We start from the raw sequence: 23,155 nt of genomic DNA, 5'->3' as shown, positions 1-23,155 counted from the left end.
TAAATATCACCAAGAGAAAGTGATCGACTTATTCATCCCATCTACACATTCCAGACTTTCACTAGAATGCAGGTGGACATCAGATTGATATATTCCATTCAACCACATCCAAGGGGAGTTATTCCAATTCCTTTATTGTCCTGTTGTGATGTATTTCTTCCAACTAACCACAGGAGACCCAGGAACATGTTACAATAGTTTATTCATGATTCACGCCTGGAGGGAACAACCCCAGAGAATGCTCTGGAAGAGCACCCTCCTGTGACACAGCTCTCACAGCTCAAAGTCACAGCTCTGACACAGCTCTCTAACAGAGTAATCACAGAGACAGCATTCTAATACAACTCTAATCCAAGTCACAGATACAGACAGGTTACACAATTATTCAATACACAGAACATGTAAAATTCCAATCTTGCCTACGTAGGTTTGTTCTTAAACCTTCACTCAAACGTTTGTGAGAAAATGGTCCGTTTTTCTAGAAAGTAAACAACCTTGATGGCAAGTATGCTGATGTCAGCACCTTGAGGTATTAGCAATTGACCAGCCTGTGATTTTACTCTAATGAGGAGTGGGGGGTGAGAGCGTTAAATCTACCCGCCCCCCCCCCCCCCCCCCCCCCCCCCAAATCCATTAATTCACTCTTACAGTCCAAATCTTTAAAACAGAAATTAAACATTCCCATTTGATTTCAGGTATTAACATATTCTGTTAGTTGGTTCTTTATTGTCGATGTCAGGCTGGTGTTGTTCCCCTTGGAGCAAAGGAGGTTGAGGGGAGATTTGATAGAGGTGGACAAGATTCTGACAGGTTTAGATAAGGTGGACAAAGAAAAGCTGTTCCCATTAGCTGATGGGACAAGGATGAGGGGGACACAGATTTAAGGGTTTGGGGTCAGAGATGTAGGTGGGCGGGGGGGGGGGGGGGGGGGGGGGGGGGGGATGTGAGGAAGAATATTTTGATGCAGCGAATGGTAATGACCTGGAACTCGCTGCCTACGAGGGTGGAGGAAGTGGAGACAATAAACAATTACAAAGGAAATTTGATGAGGATCTGGGGGAGTTTAAAACAGAAATGCTGACTAAATCTCTGAACTTCCTCACACCCTGTCACTCTGATCCTTGTGAAATTTGAAAACAGGGTTTTAGCAGCAAGGATCAAAGAGCATCAGCCCACTGGAGGCAAAATCGTGCGACCGGTTGACCATCTGTGAGAATGAACAAAACGCAGTCCTGGACGTATTTGAGAGCTGATTGTCACAGCAGAATCCAACCCCTGTATCACTTGTGAACTCGCTGGTGTCTCAGCAGGCTGGATGAAACTCTGAATCCCTTCTCACACACAGAGCAGGTGAATGGCCTCTCCCCGGTGTGAACTCGCTGGTGTGTCCGCAGGGTGGATGAATCTCTGTTTCCTCCCACATTGAGTGCAGCAGAATGGTCTCTCCCCAGTATGAACTCGCTGGTGTGTATGCAGGTTGCATAACTGAGTGAATCCCTTCCCACACTGAGAGCAGGTGAATGGTTTCTCTCCAGTGTGAACTCGCTGATGTGTTTGCAGGGCATATAAATCATTGAATCCCTTCCCACATTGAGAGCAGGTGAATGGCCTCACCCCGGTGTGAACTCGCTGATGTACCTGCAGGCTAGATAGCCGAGTGAACTCCTTCTCACATACAGAGCAGGTGAACGGTCTCTCCCCAGTGTGAACTCGCTGGTGTGACTGCAGGCTGGATAATTGAGTGTATCCCTTCCCACATACAGTGCAGGTGAATGGCCTCTCCCCAGTGTGAACTCGCTGGTGTGCCTGTAGGGTGGATGCATGAGCGAATGCCTTCCCACACTGAGAGCAGGTGAACGGCCTCTGCCCAGTGTGAATTCGTGCGTGTCTCTGCAGGGTGGATACAATACTGAATCCCATCCCACACCAAGGGCAAGTGAATGGCCTCTCTCCAGTGTGAATGCGCCGATGAGCTTCGAGATATGATGGGAATCTGTATCTCTTCCCACAGTCTCCACATTTCCACCGTTTCTCCATGGTGCGGGTGTCCTTGTGACTCTCCAGGTTAAACAATCAGTTAAATCTCACACAGAACACGGGTACAGTCTCTCCCGCTGTGAATGCTGCGATGTATTTTCAGGCTGTGTAACTGGTTAAAGTTCTTTCCACACACAGTGCACTGGAACACTCTCACTCGGCTGTGTGTGTCTCAGTGCATTTCCAGTCACACTGATGTTTAAAATCTTCTGAAGCTGATAGACCAGACAAACATTTCTCCTTCTAGATTTAGAGCCTGATGATATTCAGGTCCCAAGGAATCGAGTCACTCTGTCAGATCCAGATCTGACATTTTAGATTTCTGTCTGTGATTTCTCCTCATCTAATATCCTGTAATTCAATTTAAGAAAAACATCACAATTCAGTACATGATCAAAATTCAAATCAGTCAATTCTAGTTTCTATGGAACATTCTTTAAAGACACAGTCATGGAGCATTAAACTTGCCGAGCAGGGCTTCTCGTATCAGCACACAGGCAGCTGCTTTGTGAGACTGCCAGCAGGACAGACAAGTCAGAGATAAGGGTATACTGAGAAGAGGGATTCATTATGATGGCTCAGGGATGGCTGATAAGATGGAGGAATTCTCTGATTCTCGTCAACATTCTTTCCTCTCTCATTCCCCAAAATCTGTGAATCTCCATCCCACACACTCTCTCTCCATTCTCACTCTGCTGTATCTAATATTCACCCTCCCAATTCTCCTGAAGGTGCTGATTGAGGCTGATTGACAGATCCATGCTCACTGCTTCCTGTCTTGGACATAGAGAGCTCAGAATCTCCATGCAGGCTGCCAGACAGATCTATGTCTATCTGACTGGACTAACAATGTGTGGAATGTACAGACTGGATTCACTTCCTTTCCCTTCAGTCGCCAGGACCCAATGAACTGCACGCTAGACTTTTAAAAGTGGTTCCTGGAGAGATAATGGAGATTTTTGTTGAAATTTTTCTTAACTTGCTAGATTCCGGGAGAGTATCAGAAGATTGGAAATCAGCCAATGTGATTCCCTCGGTCAAAAAGGGAGAAGGCAGGGAACTATTGGCCAGTTAATTTAACATCTATTATTGGCAAGAAGCTGGAGTCAATAATCAAAGAGGAAATAGCTAATCATTTAGGAAAGCTGAATATAATCAAACTAAGGCAACATGGTTCTCGGAAAGATAAATCATGTTCGACAAATTTGCTCAATTTCTTTGAGAATGCAAGAGGAAGAGTAGATCGAGTTCAATCTGTAGATGTAGTGTATTTAGATAGGGTGGTACGGCGGCACAGTGGTTAGCACTGTTGCTTCACAGCGTGAGGGATGCAGCTTCAATTTCGGCCTTGGGTGACAGTCTGTGTGGAATTTGCACATTCTCCCCGTGTCTGAGTAGGTTTCCTTCGGGTGCTCTGGTTTCTTCTACATTCCAAAGATATGCAAGTTAGGTTGATTGGCTATGCTAAATTGACCCTTCATGTTCTAAAATGTGTAGATTAGGGGGATTGTGGGGTAAAAATGTGGGGTTGAGATAGGGCCTCGGAAAGATACTCTGTTAGAAAGTTGGTGCAGGCTCGATGGGCCAAATGACCCCCTTCTGCAATCTAGGGATTCTATGATTTCCAAAAGGCATTTGTCAAGGTGCCACATAAGAGGCTGGTGCATAAAGTAAAGGTCCATGGAATTGATGGAAGTGTGTTAGCATGGATTGAAAACTGGCCGTCACATAGAAAACAGAGAGTTGGAATAAATGGGTCATTTTCAGAGTGGAAAGATGTAACCAGTGGAGTACCACTTGGATCAGTTCTTGGCCTGCAATTCATGATTCAATTAATGACCTGGAGGAAGGAACAGAATGTAAGGTTTCCAAATGATTCAAAGATAGGTGGAAGGACATGTTGTGATGAGGATATTTTGATTCTGCAGTGGGATATAGATAGATTGTGATGAAAACCTGGCAAATGAAGTTTAATGTGGGGAAGTGGGAGGTCATGTAGAAATCAAAAGGGAGATTATCTACATGGAACGGCACTGCAGGTGAGTGAAGTACAGAGGGATCTGGATGTTCTTGCACATGAATCACAAAATGCTAGCAGGCAGGTCCCACAATAGGTAAGAAGGAAAATGGAATTTTGACCTTTATTGCAAAGGTGTTGGAGTTTAAAAACAGGGGGGTTGTGTTGGTGAGGCCTCACCTGGAATACTGCGTAGTTTTGATTTTACTTAAACAAGGATACAGTAACATTGGATGTTGTCCAAAGGAGATTCACCAGACAAATTCCTGGGTGAGAGGGTTGTCCTATCAAGAGAGAATAAATTGTCTAGGTCTGTATTCCTTGAAGCTTTGAAGACTTTATTGAAATATTAGATCCTGAGGGGGGCTTGACAGGATAGACGGTGAGATATTTTTACAAGTGCGGAAGTCTCGAACAAGCTAAATGGTCGATCATTTAAAACTGAGGTGCACAGAACTTTCTTCCCCCAGAGGGTGGTGAATGTCTGGAATTCTCTCCCCCACAGGTGGAGGCTGGATCACTATAAGTATTTAAAGTGGAGGTGGATAAATAGTTGATAGATCGAGGGATAGAGGGCTATGGGAAAAGGCACACAAAAGGAGTTGAAGCCGGCATAGATCAGCCATGAAGGGCCTGCTGGCCACTCCTGCGTCTATTTCTCGTGATCAGTTGCTGCAAATCAACAGTTTCCCCCCAGAATGAAAAAAGGAATGGAAGGGGGGAGTAAAGAAAGTGTTTTACTCACAGATGTTGGAGAGACAGGAGGAAGTTGGAGTCTGTCTGAAGCTCAATCTTCATTCAGAAAGAGAAGCAGCAGCTTTGCTGGGCCGGAATGAGCAGCTGAACAAGCTCATTGTGCAACTTCCGCATTCAGGCAATGGAGGAGCTTTGATTGGCTGGGGGACCAGAATCCTTCCGGTCCTCCAGAATGCCCATTGGCCAGAGCCTGTGAGAGGCAGCGACCGGAGCAGAGTCCTTCCGGTCCTCCGGAGTTCCCATTGGTCAATCCCCCGCAGACAGACAATGAGGGGCGGAGCCCCACGTGGGGGTGGGCGGGACTTTGCCCTCCAGCCGCGCTGAGCTGTTGTCCAATGGGAAAGGCTGGAAGACCCGGACAGACAATGGTCAGTGCGCCGGCTTTGTCCGGGCCCCGCCCCACACCCGCACATGCGCATTCACCCTAAAAACTCGCACATGCGCAATTTTGATTCACTGTCTCTCCAGCTCTGGCCAATGAGAAGAGTTGGAGGACCCGAAGGCCTCAGGTTTTCCAGCCAATCAGAGCGTGGCTTTTTTGCGTGAATGAAGATAGGGCATCAGAGAGGCAGAAACTTCCTCCTGTTCCAACATCTGTGAGTAAAACACTTTGTTTTCTCCACCTTTCCATTTCTTTTCTCATTCTGGGGGAAATTGGGGACTTGCAGCAACTGAAGGGAAAGGAAGTGAATCCAGGGAGGGTGCAGACTCTGGAAAGGTTGGCCCAGGTCTCTCTCTGTTAAAGACATTGACATCCTTTGCTCCCTCAGCTTGACTCATTTATTTGTCTGGCTCAAAGGTCCCTTTCCTAATGTTCACAATTAAAGGGCTGGTTTCCCCAGGAAATATCTGACATTTAAGGGGACTGTAAATTAATATAGATTAGAGATATGTTCAATATTGTCATATGGCAAGATTAGACATGTATGGTTCTGCAGTAATGTACATTTATTATTATTTCTAATCTGTAATATCGTACGGTCGTGTGACATTAGTGTTTCTTTACGAATTTTTAAATCTCAAAATCATGATCCTGCTGTTGTAAATAAACCTTTCAGTTTTTTTTACATTATGGCACCGGCTTGTCTACAAAGAGTCCTTTATTTGCTCCTTAAGTGGCTTATATAGAGGTTGTTTGTTTTTACTTTGGGATTTGTGGATAAAAAACTGGTTGCAGGTCAGGTGACAGAAGTTCTTTCATTTTCAGTTCTGAGATGCAGTTTAGTTTTAGAAGGGGCATCACGCTGAAAAGAGACGTCTCTCTCGCTTTCTCTCCCCTGTTTTATTTGGAAATTCTGTTGGTTATCTGAAAGCAAGGTCTTGCCTTCCTGAAGAAAATATTCTGCTGTTGATGGGTTAGGCATTAACTTGGTTGTTTTGTTTTGTTTGTAATTGCTGAAAGTTCTTGCTAATTTTCTTACTAAACATGTTAACTATATTCTTAAGTAAACTTTGTGAAAAGGTGGGTCATTTGAATCATACCAGAAGTGAAACATTTCATGCCAAATTCAAGATGTAAAACGTATGATTCAGGCGGGTTCCATAAAACATTTTGGAGTTTCTAACCTGAGCCCTAACATGTAGCTACGTGATATATTTCCAGTAATAGAGTCATTACAGCACAGAAGGAATCCATTGGACCACTCGGGTCAATGCCGACTCACTGTTAGTGTCGAGTGGATCCCATTCTGCAGCACCTACAATTTCATTTCCAAGTTATTGATCATCTCTGCTTGAACACCCTCACAAGCAGTTCAAGATCATGATCAATTATAGCCCCCTGTATCTTAGCCAACTGAAACAATTCTATCCATTAAACACATTTTTAGTCCCGTAATAGAGACATATATCTGTCTGGCAGCCTGCATGGAGATTTCCAGCTCTCTGTGTCCAGGGCAGGAAGCAGTGAGCATGGATCTGTCAATCCGCCTCAATCAGCACCTTCAGGAGAATTGGGAGGGTGAATATTAGATACAGCAGAGTGAGAATGGAGGGAGAGTGTGTGGGATGGAGATTTACAGCTTTTGGGGAATGAGAGAGGAAACAATGTTCCATAGAAACTAGAATTGTCTGTTCTGAATTTCTAATCTGTGCTGACAGTGATGACTTTTGTAAACTCCTTTCACAGAATATGAGAAGGTGAGGATTGACAGACAGAAATCTCGAACAAATGTCATGTCAAATTCTGACAGTCATTCAGTTCATCTGGACCTGAATACCATCGGCCTTTCAATCTCAAAGGTGAAATATTTTTCTGTTCTGTCTGCTTCAGACTTTTTTTTTGCATAAATGTGACTGGAAAAATGCCGTGACACACATATACCCGAGTGAGAGTGTTCCAGTGCACTGACTGTGGAAAGAGCTTTAACCAGTTACACAGCCTGAAAATACATCGTGGCATTCACAGTGGGGAGAGACTGTATCCGTGTTCTGTGTGAGATTGAACTGATTATTTAACCTGGAGAGTCACAAGGACAGCCGCACCATGGAGAAACCGTGGAAATGTGGGGACTGTGGGAAGGGATTCAATTACCCATCTCAGCTGGAAACTCATCGCCGCAGCCACACTGGGGAGAGACCATTCACCTGCTCTGATTGTGGGAAAGGGTTTACTCAGTTATCCAGCCTGCAGATACACCAGCGAGTTCACACTGGGGAGAGGCCGTTCACCTGCTCTCAGTGTGGGGAGGGATTCACTCAGTTATCCCACCTGCAGAGACACCAGCGAGTTCACACTGGGGAGAGACCGTTCACCTGTTCTGTGTGTGGGAAGGGATTCAGTCAGTCATCCACCCTGTTGAATCATCAGCGAGTTCATACTGAGGAGAGACCATTTAAATGCTCAGACTGTGGGAAGTGTTACAAATGTTCTGGGGAACTGATGCACCATCAACGTGTTCACAGCAATGAGAGGCCATTCACCTGTTCCATGTGTGGGAAAGGATTTACTCAGCAATACAAACTGCTGACACACCAGCGGGTTCACGCTGATGAGAGACCTTTTACATGTCCAGACTGTGGAAAACGCTTTAAAAGTTCCCAGGACTTGATGCAGCATCAACCTGTTCACGCTGACGAGAGACCGTTCAGATGCTTCCACTGTGGGTCTGCATTCAAGCGATCGTCTCATCTCACTGTACAGCAGCAAATTCACACTGGAGAGAGGCTGTTCACCTGCCCTGAGTGTAGCAAGGGATTTACTCAGTCATCCGTCCTTCTGACGCACCAGTGTGTTCAAACTGGGGGGAGACCATTCATCTGCTCTGAGTGTGGGAAGGGATTCCCTTCCTCATCCAAACTTCTGATGCACCAGCGAGTTCACACTGGGGAGAGGCCGTTCACCTGCTCTGTGTGTGGGAAGGGATTCACTCAGTCATCGAACCTGCTGACACACCAGCGAGTTCACACTGGGGAGAGGCCGTTCACCTGCTCTGTGTGTGGGAAGGGTTTCACTCAGTCATCGAACCTGCTGACACACCAGCGAGTTCACACTGGGGAGAGGCCATTCACATGTGCTGAATGTGGGAGGGGATTTGCTTATTTTTCTGTACTGATGAGACACCAACAAGCTCACAAACAATGACAATGATTGGATTTTGCTGTCAGTGACGTCCAGGATGATGTTCGTTGGGGTCTGTTGGATGATGTCAATAAATTCCAGCCAGTTGTTTGGGCTAATATTGTGGATAAAGGTCAAATAAATCAGTTTTATATTACTATTTTTACTATTTTTATATTGAACACACTGTGTTGCATCTATTTAATGTCTCTAACTCACTTAAGTTAGATAAATCACCAGGACCAGATGGGATGTACCCCAGGTTACTGTGGGAGGTGAGGGAAGAGATTGCTGATCCTCTGGCGATGATCTTTGCATCATCAATGGAGACGGGAGAGGTTCCGGAGGATTGGAGGATGGCGGATGTGGTTCCGTTATTCAAGAAAGGGAGAAGAGATTGCCCAGGAAATTATAGACCAGTGAGTCTAACCTCAGTGGTAGGTAAGTTGATGGAGAAGATCCTGAGAGGCAGGATTTATGAACATTTGGAAAGGAATAGTATGATCAGAAGTAGCCAGCACGGCTTTGTCCGAGGCAGATCATCCCTTACGAGTCTGATTGAGTTTTTTGAAGATGTGACTAGACACTTAGATGGGGGAAGAGCGGTAGATGTGGTTTATATGGATTTCAGTAAGGCGTTTGGTAAAGTGCCCCATGCAAGGATTATGGAGAAAGTGAAGGGGCAAGGGATACAAGGGGATGTTGCTTTGTGGATTCAGAACTGGCTTGCCCACAGAAGGCAAAGAGTGGTTGTAGATGGGTCTTTTTCAGAGTGGAGGTCGGTCACCAGTGGGGTGCCCCAGGGATCTGTTCTGGGACCCTTGCTCTTTGTGATTTTTATAAATGACCTGGATGAGGAAGTGGAAGAATGGGTTGGCAAGTTTGCTGATGACACAAAGGTTGGAGGTGTTGTGGATAGTGTGGAGGGATGTCAGCAGTTGCAACGAGACATAGATAAGATGCAAGACTGGGCAGAGAAGTGGCAGATGGACTTCAACCCAGATAAGTGTGTGGTGGTTCATTTTGGCAGGTCGAATAGAATGGAAGAATATAATATTAAGGGTAAGACGCTTGGCAGTGTGGAAGAACAGAGGGATCTTGGGGTCCGGGCTCAAAGCAGCGTCACAGGTAGAGGCTGTGGTTAAGAAGGCGTGTGGAATACTGGCCTTGATCAATAGAGGAATTGAGTTTAGAAATTGGGAGATAATGCTGCAGCTGTAGAGGATCCTAGTCAGACCCCACCTGGAGTTCTGTGCCCAGTTCTGGTCGCCTCATTACAGAAAGGATGTGGAAGCCATAGAACGGGTGCAGAGGAGATTTACGAGGATGTTGCTGGGATTAAGTGGTATGCCTTATGAGGATAGGTTGAGAGAGCGAGGTCTATTCTCCTTGGAGAGGCGAAGGATGAGAGGTGACCTGATAGAGGTGTGTAAGATGTTGAGAGGTATTAGAAACATAGAAACCCTACAGTGCAGAAGGAGGCCATTCGGCCCATCGAGTCTGCACCGACCACAATCCCACCCAGGCCCTCCCCCCACATATTTTACCCGCTAATCCCTCTAACCTACGCATCCCAGGACTCTAAGGGACAATTTTTAACCTGGCCAATCAACCTAACCCGCACATCTTTGGACTGTGGGAGGAAACCGGAGCACCCGGAGGAAACCCACGCAGACACGAGGAGAATGATAGAGTATTGATAGAGTGGATTCTCAGAGGCTTTTACCCAGGGCTGAAATGATTGTCATGAGAGGCCACAGGTTTAGGGTGCTGGGGAGTAGGTATAGAGGAGATAATAGGGGTAAGTTTTTCACTCAGAGGGTGGCGGGTGCGCGGAATCGGCTGCTGGTAGTGGTGGTGGAAGCGGATTCGATTGAGTCTTTTCAGAAACTTTTGGATAGGTTCATGGAGGTTAGTAAGATAGAGGGTTATAGATGAACCTAGAAGGTAAGGAAATTGTTCGGCGCAACTTGTGGGCCGAAGGGCCTGTTTGTGCTGTAGCTTTTCTATGTTCTATGTTCACTTTGGATACTTTTGAAGGGCTCTCCCTCTCCCCAGTCTTCTCCATCCTTCCCTCCAACAACAAGTGTGAGGAGTGCATGGAGCTTCTTTGTCACTAAGATTGAGGGGAGGTGATGGCCGAGTGGTATTAACACTAGACGGTTAACCCAGAAACTCAGCTAATGTTCTGGGTACCAGGTTTCAATCCCGCCAGGGCAGATGGTGAAATCTGAATTCAATAAAACATATCTGGAATTAAGAATTTACTGATGACCGTGAAACAATTGTCGTAAAAACCCATCTGGTTTAATGATGTCCTTTAGGGAAGGAAATCTGCCGTCCTTGCCTGGTCTGGCCTACATGCGACTCCAGAGCCACAGCAATGTGGTTGTCTCTAAAATGTCCGAGCAAGCCACTCAGTTGTTCATGAAGGCAGCTCATCACCTCCTTCTCAAGGGCAACTTGCAATAAATGCTGGCCATGCAACAACATCCATGTCCCACAGATGAAATAAAAAAAGCTGCCTCTGTCCCTTCCCTTCCTCCCACGAGCCCACCCTTGACCCCAGTGTCTTTGTTCCCCTCCTGCCCATCTCTCATTACAACTTCCAAAATCCCTGTCGTCTCCCAAATCTCTGCCCATATGTCCTGAAATTCCCTGTGTGAATCCCTCTGATTACATTTGTCTTTCACACAGTATTAAACAGCTCTTACCAAAGTCTCAAATTACTGTGTGAATATGACTGAGGTAAGTTATCTGTCACTGTCCTTCTCAGCCAGTCTGCAGTTATTGACACCATTGACCAAACCATCTTCCTCCAGTGCCTCTCCATTGTTGTGCAGCTGGGTGGGACTGCACACTTCGGATTAATTTCTTATCTGATTGTAGTCAGAGAATCACCGGCAGCCACTGTGATTATTACAGACAGAGAGCAAGTGAATAGAGGGAGCAAAGTAAATGGGGAAAGAGACAGAGTGAATGGGATGGAAGTTCGTAAACTGAGACAAAGAGAATCAGATTGAGACAGAAAATGGGGTCAACATTGTTCCAAAGAGAAGAGATTAATGCTTTTCAAACCTTCCTGATCATTACAACTTATCAATTTCTGTAAAATATTTTGAGTGAATGTAACAAGGCCTGGATATGAGATTCTGAAACTCCCTCCCTAACTGTCCAGATTAAAGGTGTTTGTTAAGGTCTGTCTCTCCAAACAAGGTTTTGACCATCCATCCTAATATTGTGCTCTGTGACCCAGTAATTCTATTTGCTGATCTATCAGTAATGGACTTGCTGCCGTCTGGAACAAAACTGTTTTCACCACTAAGTCTCCGCTGTGATGTAATAGTCTCTATGACATCATTGCAGCAGGACTGGGTGACATCATCAGAGTCCATTGTTTCTGAATGATCCACATCAATAACAACAGGAAATACTCATCAAGCTGAGCACATTATCTAGGCTGACACTGCAGTCTGACATTGAGGGACTGCTGCACTCTGACACATAGTGTCCTTCACATGGAGTTTGTGGAGGCTCTGGGCACAACCTTCCAATCCTTCTCATAGAGTTGTGGTGCCAAAAGGCTGAGAGATTGTAAACGTAACATCCCTGTTCAAAAAATTACAGAACAATCATCTCAACATCAGCGGTGGAGAAAAATGAAATCAATAATCTGGGGCACAATCAACTGGTACTTGGAAAAGTGTGGATTCTTATTTTCTGCATGTTCTGTTTTAATACTGAAAACTTCCCGGATCTCAAGGCTGGAAAATACATTCTGGAAGGTCATCCCCCCATTCCTCTCTCTATCCCTCCTCCCATCCCTCCCTACAACAAGAACCATTCACTCTGCACAGCAGTTTCACCCTCATTGCCCCAGTCTGTATTCCAGCCATTATCACATCCACTCTGCTCCCAGATACTTTACACCATTAGATATTACAATTCAAACTTTATAATCTCTCCAGTTTAATATTTGTTCAGACAGCAGACAAACCATCAATTCCACTCCCACCCTGAGCTATGGGGATATATTTATACATTATCTCATTTCACAATAAAACTCACACTGAGTTTCAGATTTGCTGCAGTTATTTTAATTTTCCCAGCAGATTATTTGGAGTGAGACTGACATCAACTTTTCATGGTCTCAGTCTGTCTCTGTGTTTGTGAGAGTGTCTGAGATAGTGTGTGTGTCTGAGTGTGTGTATGTATGAGTGTGTATCTGTGCGTGCTGTGTGTGTGTTTGTGTGAGATTATAAAAAGATAGAAACTAAAAGCAGGAGTAGGCCATTCGGCCCTTCGAGCCTGCTCCGCCATTCATTTTGATCATGGCTGATCATCGAATTCAATATTCTGATCCCCCTTCTTCCCATACCTTTAGCCCCAAGAGCTATATCTAATTTATTCTTGGAATCATATGTATGTGTCTGCATTTTTCTGAGTATTTGTGTGTCTATGAGTTTGTCTGTATTTGTTTCCGAGATTGATATCAGTTATGAGAATAGATTCGTCTGCATTAAAATATATTCAAATAAAAATAATAGGAATAAGATAAATACAGCAGCACAATCCTCCAACAAGATCCTTCAGGAATCTGAGAATTCAGTGATTTCCCAGGCAGAGGCCGTTTACCTCACATCGCCACAAGAGGGAGCTCCCTGGCTGTATTTGTATGTTCACTGCAGCAGGAGCGGGTTCCGTTACACAGTGAAATGTAACAGAGCAGAAATCCAGGGGAACTGGATTAATTGTTGGATTACACAGTGATATGTAACAGAGCAGCAATCCAGGGGAACTGGATTAATTGTTGGATTACACAGTGATATGTAACAGAGCAGCAATCCAGGGGAACTGGATTAATTGTTGGATTACACAGTGATATGTTACAGAGCAGAAATCCAGGGGAACTGGATTAATTGTTAGATTACACAGTGATATGTTACAGAGCAGCAATCCAGGGAACTGGATTAATTGTTGGATTACACAGTGATATGTTACAGAGCAGGAATCCAGGGGAACTGGAGTAATTGTTGGATTACACAGTGATATGTAACAGAGCAGAAATCCAGGAGAACTGGATTAATTGTGTGTTTGTGTGTGTGTGTCCCTGGGCACAGTTCCCAGAGAGTTTAAAATCTTCTTACAGCTAGCCAATTCCTGATCCAAACCGCTAAATCACCCTCAATCCCATGCCTCCGTATCTTCTGCAATAGCTTACCGTGAGGTTAGAGTGTTAAAATCTGAAATAAAACAGTCAACGCCACAAAGAGTCAACAGGCCCGGCAGTTTGTGTGGAGGCAGAAACAGAGTAAAACACAGTTAAACATCCATATGAATCAAGAGCAGCAGTAGACCTTTGGGCTGCTCTGCTCCAGATAAGATCCCGGCTGATCTGACTGTGGCCAAAACTCCACTTTCCTCTCAAGAATCCAATGAATCAACCTTAAAAATATTCAATGACTCTGTCTCCACTGCTCTCTGGGAAAGAGAATTCCACAGACCAAAGACCCTCTGAGAGAGAAAAAACATCTAATTCTCTCTCTTTCAGACGTCTTAAATCCAGCTCGCTCCCCAGAGCCACACAGGGAAAGCCAGACCCGTGAAGAAAGGAGAGAGGGAGGTGGAGAAGAACAAAATAAAAAATCTGCAAACTGATAACATGATTCACAGCCCAAGACCAAAACGAGTGTTAATGGGACAAGTAAAGACACAAAAGATGATCTGGATGAGGTGTAAATAGTCCGAATGCAAAGTAAAGAAAACAAGAGGGAAATGAGGTGAAAAAAGCAACAACGAAACACAGAACACAATGGGGGCAGAGATTGTGGTGTAAAATTGTTGAGCTCAGTTTTGTTCTGAAGGCTGTAAAGTGTCTCTTTCAGTTGCGAGAAATAATAATATATTTCCCAGTTCCGATGACAGGTCACATTCAGTCTGTTTCTCTCTCCACAGAGGCTGCCTGACTTGTTGAGTATTTCCAGCGTTTCCTGCTTTATGTCACAGAGAATGTCGAAGAATTGTTACACCCGGAACAGATGTCTCTTCCTCGGGACACTCCAGCTCGGGTCAGGGTGGGGGGATAATGTTCACTGTTTTATATTTGTGTCTGGTGCGAGTAATACCTTAAATTAAATGGAGAAGTTTTTTAAACTGAAGAGAGTAACTGAAACTGACTTTAAACAACATTAACAAGCCCGGGCTGCTGGAGAAACATTTAGGGATTTGTAAGCAGTCAGTTCCGGCTGGTTTGAAGTGAAATCCTGTCGGTGCTGCGGCAAATCTGAACTCAAACCAGACAAACTGGAACCGCTGGGTTAGAGATTCCGGGTGTTGGGATGTGGAGGCTGGGGGAGGGGGAGATGGCGGCAAAACTCTGAGCCTGACTTCAGACAGGGTGAGCGGGGTAAAGGGGAGGAATGACAGAGTTAATGTGGGAGTCAGGGACAATAGCAGAAGGTGGGAAGCTCTGGAAAGGAGCAATGGGGGTAAAGGCCATCACAGAATGCTTGTTTAAATGAAGATAAAAGCAAAATACTGCGGGTGCTGGAATCTGAAACAGGAAATGCTGGAAATCTCAGCGGATCTGACTGCATCTGTGGAGAGAGAACAGAATTAATGTTTCCAGTCTGGATGGTCATAGGTGCTGCCAGAAATGCTGAGGTTCTCCAGCATTTTCTGTTTGTGTTTAACTGAAGGTTCAGCAGGGAAACAAGCAGCGATTTCACACACACTAAACCCAGGGGGAGGGGGTGACCCAGGATAAGGGACAGGCGCAGCTCAGTGAGGCTCTGCAAAGTCCAGCAATCTGTCCACATTGAGAGCTTAGAGCGCCAAGGGGGAGGGGAAGGACAAACTATTTGGGACACAGCAGGAGGTCACCCCTCCCCCCACTCTGTGGTTCCACAACCCCTCCCACACCTGGGCAAGGTTGGCTCAAGGTGCAGGAAGCTGCAAGCTGAGAGGCTGAGCTGTGAACTGGGCCGGGTTAGGGGTTTGAGTGACAGTCCTGGGGCTATTTCAGGACAGGAACTGCCACAGATTCCCTCTTTTTCCTGGGACGTTTCACTGGAGCTGTGTTGGTGAGTGTTTGTAATCTCTGTCTCACTGTCTCGGTAATGGGGGTGGGTTGTAGATTGCTGTGAGTGTTAGACTAAAATAACCTCGCCTCATGCTGCCAGTTCCAGTCTGCAGACTCCATTTCTCAGTCCAGTCTGCTGCTCTGTCTCTGTCTGTCTGTACTTTGCTGCAGTGCTCCACATTCTGAGCAACATCCAGCCCATTGTTGTCACCCGAAATTTGCGGCAAACTACCTTCACTGTGACACAGCGGTTAGCACTGCTGCCTCACTGAGTCTGGGTTCGATTCCAGCGGTGGGTGACTGTCTGTGTGGAGGTTGCTCAGGAAGAAGTCTCATAACACCAAGTTAAAGTCCAATAAGTTTATTTGGAATCAAAGCAAATTACTGCGGATGCTGAAATTTGAAACCAAAAGAGAAATTGCTGGAAAATCTCAGCCGATATGGCAGGATCTGTAAGGAGAGAAAAGAACTGATGCTTCGAGTCCACATGACTCTTTATCAAAGCTTTGACAAAGAGTCATCTGGACTCGAAATGTCAGCTCTTTTCTGTCCTTACAGATGTTGCCAAACCTGCTGAGATTTTCCAGCATTCTCTCTTTTGGTTATTTGGAATCACGAGCTTTCAGAGCACTGCTCCTTCATCAGCGCTCTGAAAGCTTGTGGTTCCAAATAAACCTGTTGGTCTTTAACCTTGTGTTGTGAGGCTTCTTACTGTGCTCACCCCAGTTCAGCACTGGCATCTCCACCTCATGTGTGGAGTTTGCACAATCTCCCTCTGTCTGTGTGCATTTCCTCTGGGTGCTCCGGTTTTTTCTCATAGCCCAAAGATGTGCAGGGTTGGTAAATTTGTCCCTTGGTGTCCAAGATATGTAGTGGCTAATTTGATTTATTATTGTCGCATGTTCTGGGATACAGTGAAAAGTATTATTTCTTGCGTGCTATTCAGAAAAAAAATAAATTGAAAGAGTACAGAGGGGGAAAGGAAAAGAGTAGGGTGCAGAATATATTGTTGCCGTTGCAGTACAGACTCGATGGATCGAATGGCCTCTTTCTGCACTGTATGGATTCGATGATTCGTGAATTCCGGCGAACAACTTTTGAATGGAGGGGTTTCTGAGGCGCCGAGCATTGTGGGAATTGTGACCACCATTAGTCAGTGACTGACTATAAATATTTAATTGCAGACTGAGGGCAGGTCAGCAACCTGAATCCTCAATTCTGTTTGTGACTCTCACAGGCTGCCTGGCCTGATGAATATCTCCAGTATTTATTTTCTTTGTCCCAGAAACAGTCTCTACAGAGTTTTGTTTCTGTGTTATTGTTTTATAGTTTCGAGCTTAGAAACACAGTTAGGAGCTGGCATGATTCAGGCTGTCTGTTGGATGCAGAACTCAGTTCCTGGCCCCCCGTGTGCGTTTTTTTATTGTTGCTTCAGTCTGAACTCTATTCATAACTTGCCTCTGTGGGTTCTCTCTCAATCCTGCTGCGTTTTATCAGCATCTTTTCTTTTAATTTTAAATGGAACCTTAATATCTGCTTAGTACACAGGCCAATTCATCACAAATTCAGAGGAATGTATTTTTAAAAATTAATTAATCTCAATTGCACAAGATAGTTTTCTATTATGTCTTTGATTGACAATGGCGCCGTTAATTCCCAGGTGCCCCTGCAGGTGTCAAAGTGTCCTGTTCATTCCACAGCAGCCTATTGCGCAGGTGCAGTGCTGTATCTGGAGCATGCGTACTGCCACTTTGCTCGGAGCCCTGCGAGGGCGGCGGACGTTTTTTTCAGCGGGTGAGAGTCAGTGTGGCGGGGGGAGGAATGGAGTCGGGGTGGGGAGGGAGCGGAGGCTTCACAAATACCCGCTCCAGGTCGCAAGGCCCGAATAAGACCATGCGGGTTCCTGGTTTGCAGCTCCCCGGTTTTCGGCCGCCATCTTGTTCCAGCGGGGAAGGAGAGCGCATGCTCTCGGGCTGGTCATAATGGGCGTGGTTTCAGGGGGCTGGTTCAGAACCACGATCTTCAGAGGGACAATATGTTGCAGGGCGCATGCGCAACTATCCAAGACCATCGGAACAAGAACAGAAGAATTCGGAACGGGAGCCAGTCATTCGGCCCATCGAGCCTGCTGCATCATTCAATAAGATCATGTCTACTTTGGAGAGGCTGGATAGACTGGGACTTTTTTTCTCTGGAGCATAGGAGACTGAGGGGTGACCTTATAGAGGTCTATAAAATACTGAGGGGCACAGATCAGCTCGATAGTAAATATATTTTCCCAAAGGTAGGTTTAAGGTGAGAGGGGAGAGATACAAAAGTGTCCAGAGGTGCAATTTGTTCACACAGAGGGTCATAGAGTCAGAGAGGTTTACAGCATGGAAACAGGCCCTTCGGCCCAACTTGTCCATGCCGCACATTTGTAAAAATCCCAATTGCCCGCATTTGGCCCATATCCCTCTCTACCCATCATACCCATGTAACTATCAAAATGCTTTTAAAAGACAAAATTGAACACGCCTCGACTCCTACCTCTGGCAGCTTGTTCCAGACACTCACCACCCTCTGTGTGAAAACATTGCCCCTCTGGACACTTTGTATCTCTCCCCTCTCAATTTAAACCTATGCCCTCTAATTTTAGACTCCCCTACCTTTGGGAAAATATATTGACTATCCAGCTGATCTATGCCCCTCATTATTTTATAGACCTCTCCAAGATCACCCCTCAGCTTCCTACGCTCCAGAGAAAAAAGTCCCAGTCTATCCAACCTCTCCTTATAACTCAATCCATCAAGTCCCAGTAGCATCCTAGTAAATCTTTGCTGCACTCGTTTTAGTTTAATAATATCCTTTCTATAATAGGGTGACCAGAATTGCACACAGTATTCCAAGTGTGGTTTTCCCAATGTTTTGTACAACTTCAACAAGACATTCCAACACCTGTATTCAATGTTCTGACCGATGAAACCAAGTATGCCGAATGCTTTCTTCACCACTCTGTCCACCTGTGGCTCCACTTTCAAGGAGCTATGAACATGTACCCCTAGATCTCTTTGTTCTGTAACTCTCCCCAACACCCTACCATTAACTAAATAAGTCCTGCCCTGGTTCAATCTACCAAAATGCATCACCTCGCATTTGTCTAAATTAAACTCCATCTGCCATTCGTCAGCCCACTGGCCCAATTGATCAAGATCCCGTTGCAATTAGATAGGGTGGTGAGTATTTGGAACAAGCTGCCAGAGGTAGTAGTAGAGGCGGGTACAATTTAGTCTTTTAAATAGCATTTAGATAGTTACATGGGTATAGAGGGATATGGACCAAATGTGGGCAATTGGGATGAGCTTAAGGGTTTAAAAAAAAAGGGCAGCATGGACAAGTTGGGCCGAAGGGTCGTTTTCCATGCTGCAAATCTCTATGAATCTATGACGTTGCTACCCCCACCCCGTCCATACCCATGACTTTCTTGTGGATCAGAATCATAGAATAGAATCCTAGAATCCCTACAGTGCAGAAGGAGGCCATTCGGCCCATCGAGTCTGCACCGACCACAATCCCACCCAGGCCCTACCCCCACATATTTTACCCGCTAATCCCTCTAACCTACGCATCCCAGGACTCTAAGGGGCAATTTTTTTAACCTGGCCAATCAACCTAACCCGCACATCTTTGGACTGTGGGAGGAAACCGGAGCACCCGGAGGAAACCCACGCAGACACGAGGAGAATGTGCAAACTCCACACAGACAGTGACCCGAGCCGGGAATCGAACCCAGGACCCTGGAGCTGTGAAGCAGCAGTGCTAACCACTGTGCTACCGTGCCGCCCAGAACCTCAGCTTTGAATATATTCAATGACCTGCCTCCAATCCTCACTGGTGAAGACAGAGTTCCAAAGATCAATAGCCCATTGAGAGAAAAGATCTCTCTTCATCTTAATCTTAAATCCTTTATTTTTACTTGATTCCCACACCAAAGGAAACATCCTCAGCATCTACATTGTCAAGCACCTTATATCATATGAATCATAGAATCCCAACAGTGCAGAAGGAGGCCATTCGGCCCATCAAGTTTGTACCAACCACAATCCCACCCAGCCCCATCCCCACAACCCCCTGCATTTACCCTGCTAACCCCCCTGACACTTGGGTCAATTTAGCATGGTTCATCCACCTAATCCATACATCTTTGGACTGTGGGAGGAAACTGGAGCACCCTGAGGAAACTCACAGACAAGGGGAAAATGTGCAAACTCCACACAGACAGTGACCCAACGCTGGAATTGAACTTGGGATCCTGGTGCTGTGAGGCAGCAGTGCGAACCATTATGCCACCCTGAAATTCCCAGATGCTTCAATAAGATTACTTCTCAGTCTTCTTAACTCCAAAGAGTACAGGCCCCAGCTGCTCAACCTGGAAGATAAAACTCCTCATTTCAGGAATCAACCAACTGGATCTTCTCTGAACTGCCTCCACTGCAATTTTGTCCCACTAAAGTAATTCTGTGCAAGCAATAGGAGAGAATGTTTTGAATTTCTGTTCTGGACAAATGCTGATGGACTTTGGAAACTCCTTTTACAGGGGATTAGAAGGGGAGGATTTACTCACAGCAAACTCCGATCAAAAGAAATGTTTGTCTGTCCTGAATTTCTAACCTTGAATTACACCGATAACTTTCCTCATTTACAGGGACAAGATTTGAAGATTGCAACATTTTCCCCAGACACCAATCTCTCTCAGATCTTTGCAGACGTAGACTCCAGCGGATTTAAAATGTTGAAAACAGTGAAATTGTTTTGGGGTGAGTGTGAGTGAGCATTAATTTAAATTTAGAGCATGCTCTGATTCCATGGATCTCAGGCTATTGTGACTCCTTTACCATGGATGGGGAGGCAATGGTGCAGTGACAGTGTCATTGGATTAGTAATACAGGGATCCAGGGCAATGCACTGTGAACCCTGGGTTTGAATCTGACAGTGGCAAATGTTGAAATTTGAATTCAACTGATTGTCCACCAAAGAGAGAGGCAAGGACACTGCACCATGGAGAAACCATGGAAATGTGGGGCCTGTGGGAAGAGATACAGATACCCATCAGAACTGGAAGTTCATTGGCGCAGTCACACTGGAGAGAGGCCATTCACCTGCTCTCAATGTGGGAAGGGATTCAGTCAGTTATCCGAGCTGCGGACACACCAGCGAGTTCACACTGGGGAGAGGCCGTTCACCTGCTCTCAGTGTGGGAAGGGATTCACTCATTCATCCAACCTGCGGGCACACCAGCGAGTTCACACTGGGGAGAGACCATTCACCTGCTCTCAGTGTGGGAAGGGATTCACTCATTCATCCAACCTGCGGGCACACCAGCGAGTTCACACTGGGGAGAGGCCGTTCACCTGCTCTCAGTGTGGGAAGGGATTCAGTGAATCTTCCCGCATGAGGAGACACCAGCGAGTTCACACTGGGGAGAGACCATTCACCTGCTCTCAGTGTGGGAAGGGATTCACTCAATTATCCCACCTGCGGACACACCAGCGAGTTCACACTGGGGAGAAGCCTTTAACATGCTCTCAGTGTGGGAAGGGATTCAGTCAGTTGTCCACCCTGCAGACACACCAGCGAGTTCACACTGGGGAGAGACCATTCACCTGCTCTCAGTGTGGGAAGGGATTCAGTCAGTTGTCCAACCTGCGGAAGCACCAGCGAGTTCACACTGGGGAGAGGCCGTTCCCCTGCTCTCAGTGTGGGAAGGGATTCATAGTTTCATCCCAGCTGCTGAAACACCAACAAGTTCATGAGTGATTCGAGGGGTTGGATTCTGCTGTTATTGTTTCTGCTCTCAATTACATCCAGGACTGCATTTTGTTCATTCTCACAGTTGGTCAATGGGGAGGGTCGGAGGGTTTCTTTCTGCTGGACTGGCCGGTCTCATGACTTTGTCTCCAGTGGGCTGATGCTCTTTGAGTCTTGTTGCAAATACATGGTTTCAAATTTCACAAGGATCACCGAGTGACAGGGTGTTAGGAAGTTCAGAGATAATTAGTAAGGATTTCTGTTTGGAACCCCCCCAGATGCCCATCCAATTTCCTTTGAAATTGTTTATTATCTCTACTTCCACCACCCTCGTCGGCAGCGAGTTCCAGGTCATCACCATTCGCTGCATCAAATTATTCTTCCTCACATCCCCCCCTGTATCTCTGACTCAAAACTTTAAATCTGTGTCCCCCTCATCCTTGTCCCATCAGCCAATGGGAACAGCTTTTCTTTGTCCACCTTATCTAAACCTATCAGAATCTTGTCAGGAATGTGTAGCTGGAAATCCCTCCCTAACAGCACTGTGGGTGTACTTACACCTCAGGCATTGTAGCAGTTCAGGAAGGCAGTGTTGGGGTTGATCGTGGCCGAGGCAGCTACATACAGCCACATATTCTGTTATAATTGAAGGACTGCAGATTGAATGTGAGGCATTATGGGACTGGACTATCTTAACCACATTCCTGTGACTGCTCAATTTCTGCAATCACGGACCATTAAAGCTGCTTAGCAAAACTCCGAAAGAGGACCTTGTGAGAATATTTACACAGAATGAGTGAGGATTAAACTTATTCCATAAGTTTGGGCAGCATGGTCGCACAGTGGTTAGCACTGCTGCCTCACAGCGCCAGGGACCCGGGTTCGATTCCTGGCTTGGGTCACTGTCTGTGTGGAGTTTGCACATTCTCCCCGTGTCCCCGTTTCCTCCGAGTGCCCCGGTTTCCTCCCAAAGCCCAAAGATGTGCGGGTTAGGTGGATTGACCTCGGGAGTCAGGGGGACTAGCTAGGACAAATGCATGGGCGATAGGGCCTGTGTGTGAATGTGGTCGGTGCAGACTCGATGGGCCAAATGGCCTCCTTCTGCACAATAGGATTCTATGAATCTATGAATAACCAGCTGATATTCAGTGGCTGAGATATCCGAATCTGTAAAAAGGGGGTCTGACCAATCAACAAACGGTGGTAAGTAGATTAAGAAGCATTCTCAGGCATTGCTTAAATTATTTTATCATACATTTGTGATAAGAACTGTGAAGGTCTTGTGACCCGTAGTCGGAGAAGTGACGGTACACTCCAAGTAGCACTGGACTGAAAAGTGGATCTCTAAGAGTGGATTCTAATGGTTATAATCCAACCCAAGCATGGCCAATGAAAAATCCAGAGCTCGAGTGAGCACCAGACAGATTTCTTACCTGTCTTTTGGAAACTAAGAACAAGAAACTTATCGATAAAATGATTTGAGAATAGAGCCAACATTTTGAGTCGAGATGACACTTCATAGGAGCTCTCATGAAGGGTCATCCAGACTCGAAACGTTGGCTCTATTCTCTCTCTACAGATGCTGTCAGATCTGCTGGGATTTTCCAGCATTTTCTGTTTTTGTTTTACTTTTATAATGAATGATTAGTCTGATTGGAATCCCCACGATCCTCCTGCAAAACAGAGAGAAAGTGGTGGCAAAAGGAGAAAAAGGATAAGGATGATAAAGTCTGGGTTCTGATTCTCCGAGCCCATGTAGAATTAACAAAATGAGTGAACCAGTTTATAAAGAATAGAAATTACCCATCCCTAACAAAAACTGATCAAATTAAAATAGGTTGAGAACATGACAAAAAAATTAATAGATGAAGTTTAAAATCAAGTTTCTTTTGTTGTTAGAGAGGGGATTTTTCACAGT

At 45.6% G+C, this 23,155-nt stretch overlaps 2 protein-coding genes across 2 annotated transcripts in view; one reads left to right on the top strand and one right to left on the bottom strand.

Moving 5' to 3' along the window:
* Positions 1–1,280: 1,280 nt before the first annotated feature.
* LOC144489454 (uncharacterized) overlaps positions 1,281–23,155 on the bottom strand; it is a 34,543-nt gene continuing 12,668 nt past the window's right edge. Inside the window, 2 exon segments of the mRNA XM_078207314.1 lie at positions 1,281–1,410; positions 1,412–2,058. Of these exon segments, the coding sequence (XP_078063440.1) occupies positions 1,281–1,410; positions 1,412–2,058 (777 nt within the window).
* On the top strand, positions 4,060–21,306 carry LOC144489453 (uncharacterized). Its single transcript, XM_078207313.1, has 3 exons — positions 4,060–4,076; positions 7,373–8,374; positions 20,559–21,306. The coding sequence occupies exons 1-3, from the start codon at positions 4,060–4,062 to the stop codon at positions 21,244–21,246; spliced, it is 1,707 nt and encodes a 568-aa protein (XP_078063439.1). The 3' UTR covers positions 21,247–21,306.

Source organism: Mustelus asterias, unplaced genomic scaffold (assembly GCF_964213995.1).
Source record: "Mustelus asterias unplaced genomic scaffold, sMusAst1.hap1.1 HAP1_SCAFFOLD_2204, whole genome shotgun sequence".
NCBI classification, from domain to species: Eukaryota; Metazoa; Chordata; class Chondrichthyes; order Carcharhiniformes; family Triakidae; genus Mustelus; species Mustelus asterias.
This window is presented reverse-complemented; position numbering and strand designations above follow the sequence as displayed.

Bases quoted from the DNA above. Each gene is read 5' to 3' on its own strand.
- LOC144489453 (XM_078207313.1), top strand. The intron at 8,375-20,558 runs ACAAGCTCACAA...GGAAGTTCATTG, and splicing joins TCTGTACTGATGAGACACCA to GCGCAGTCACACTGGAGAGA.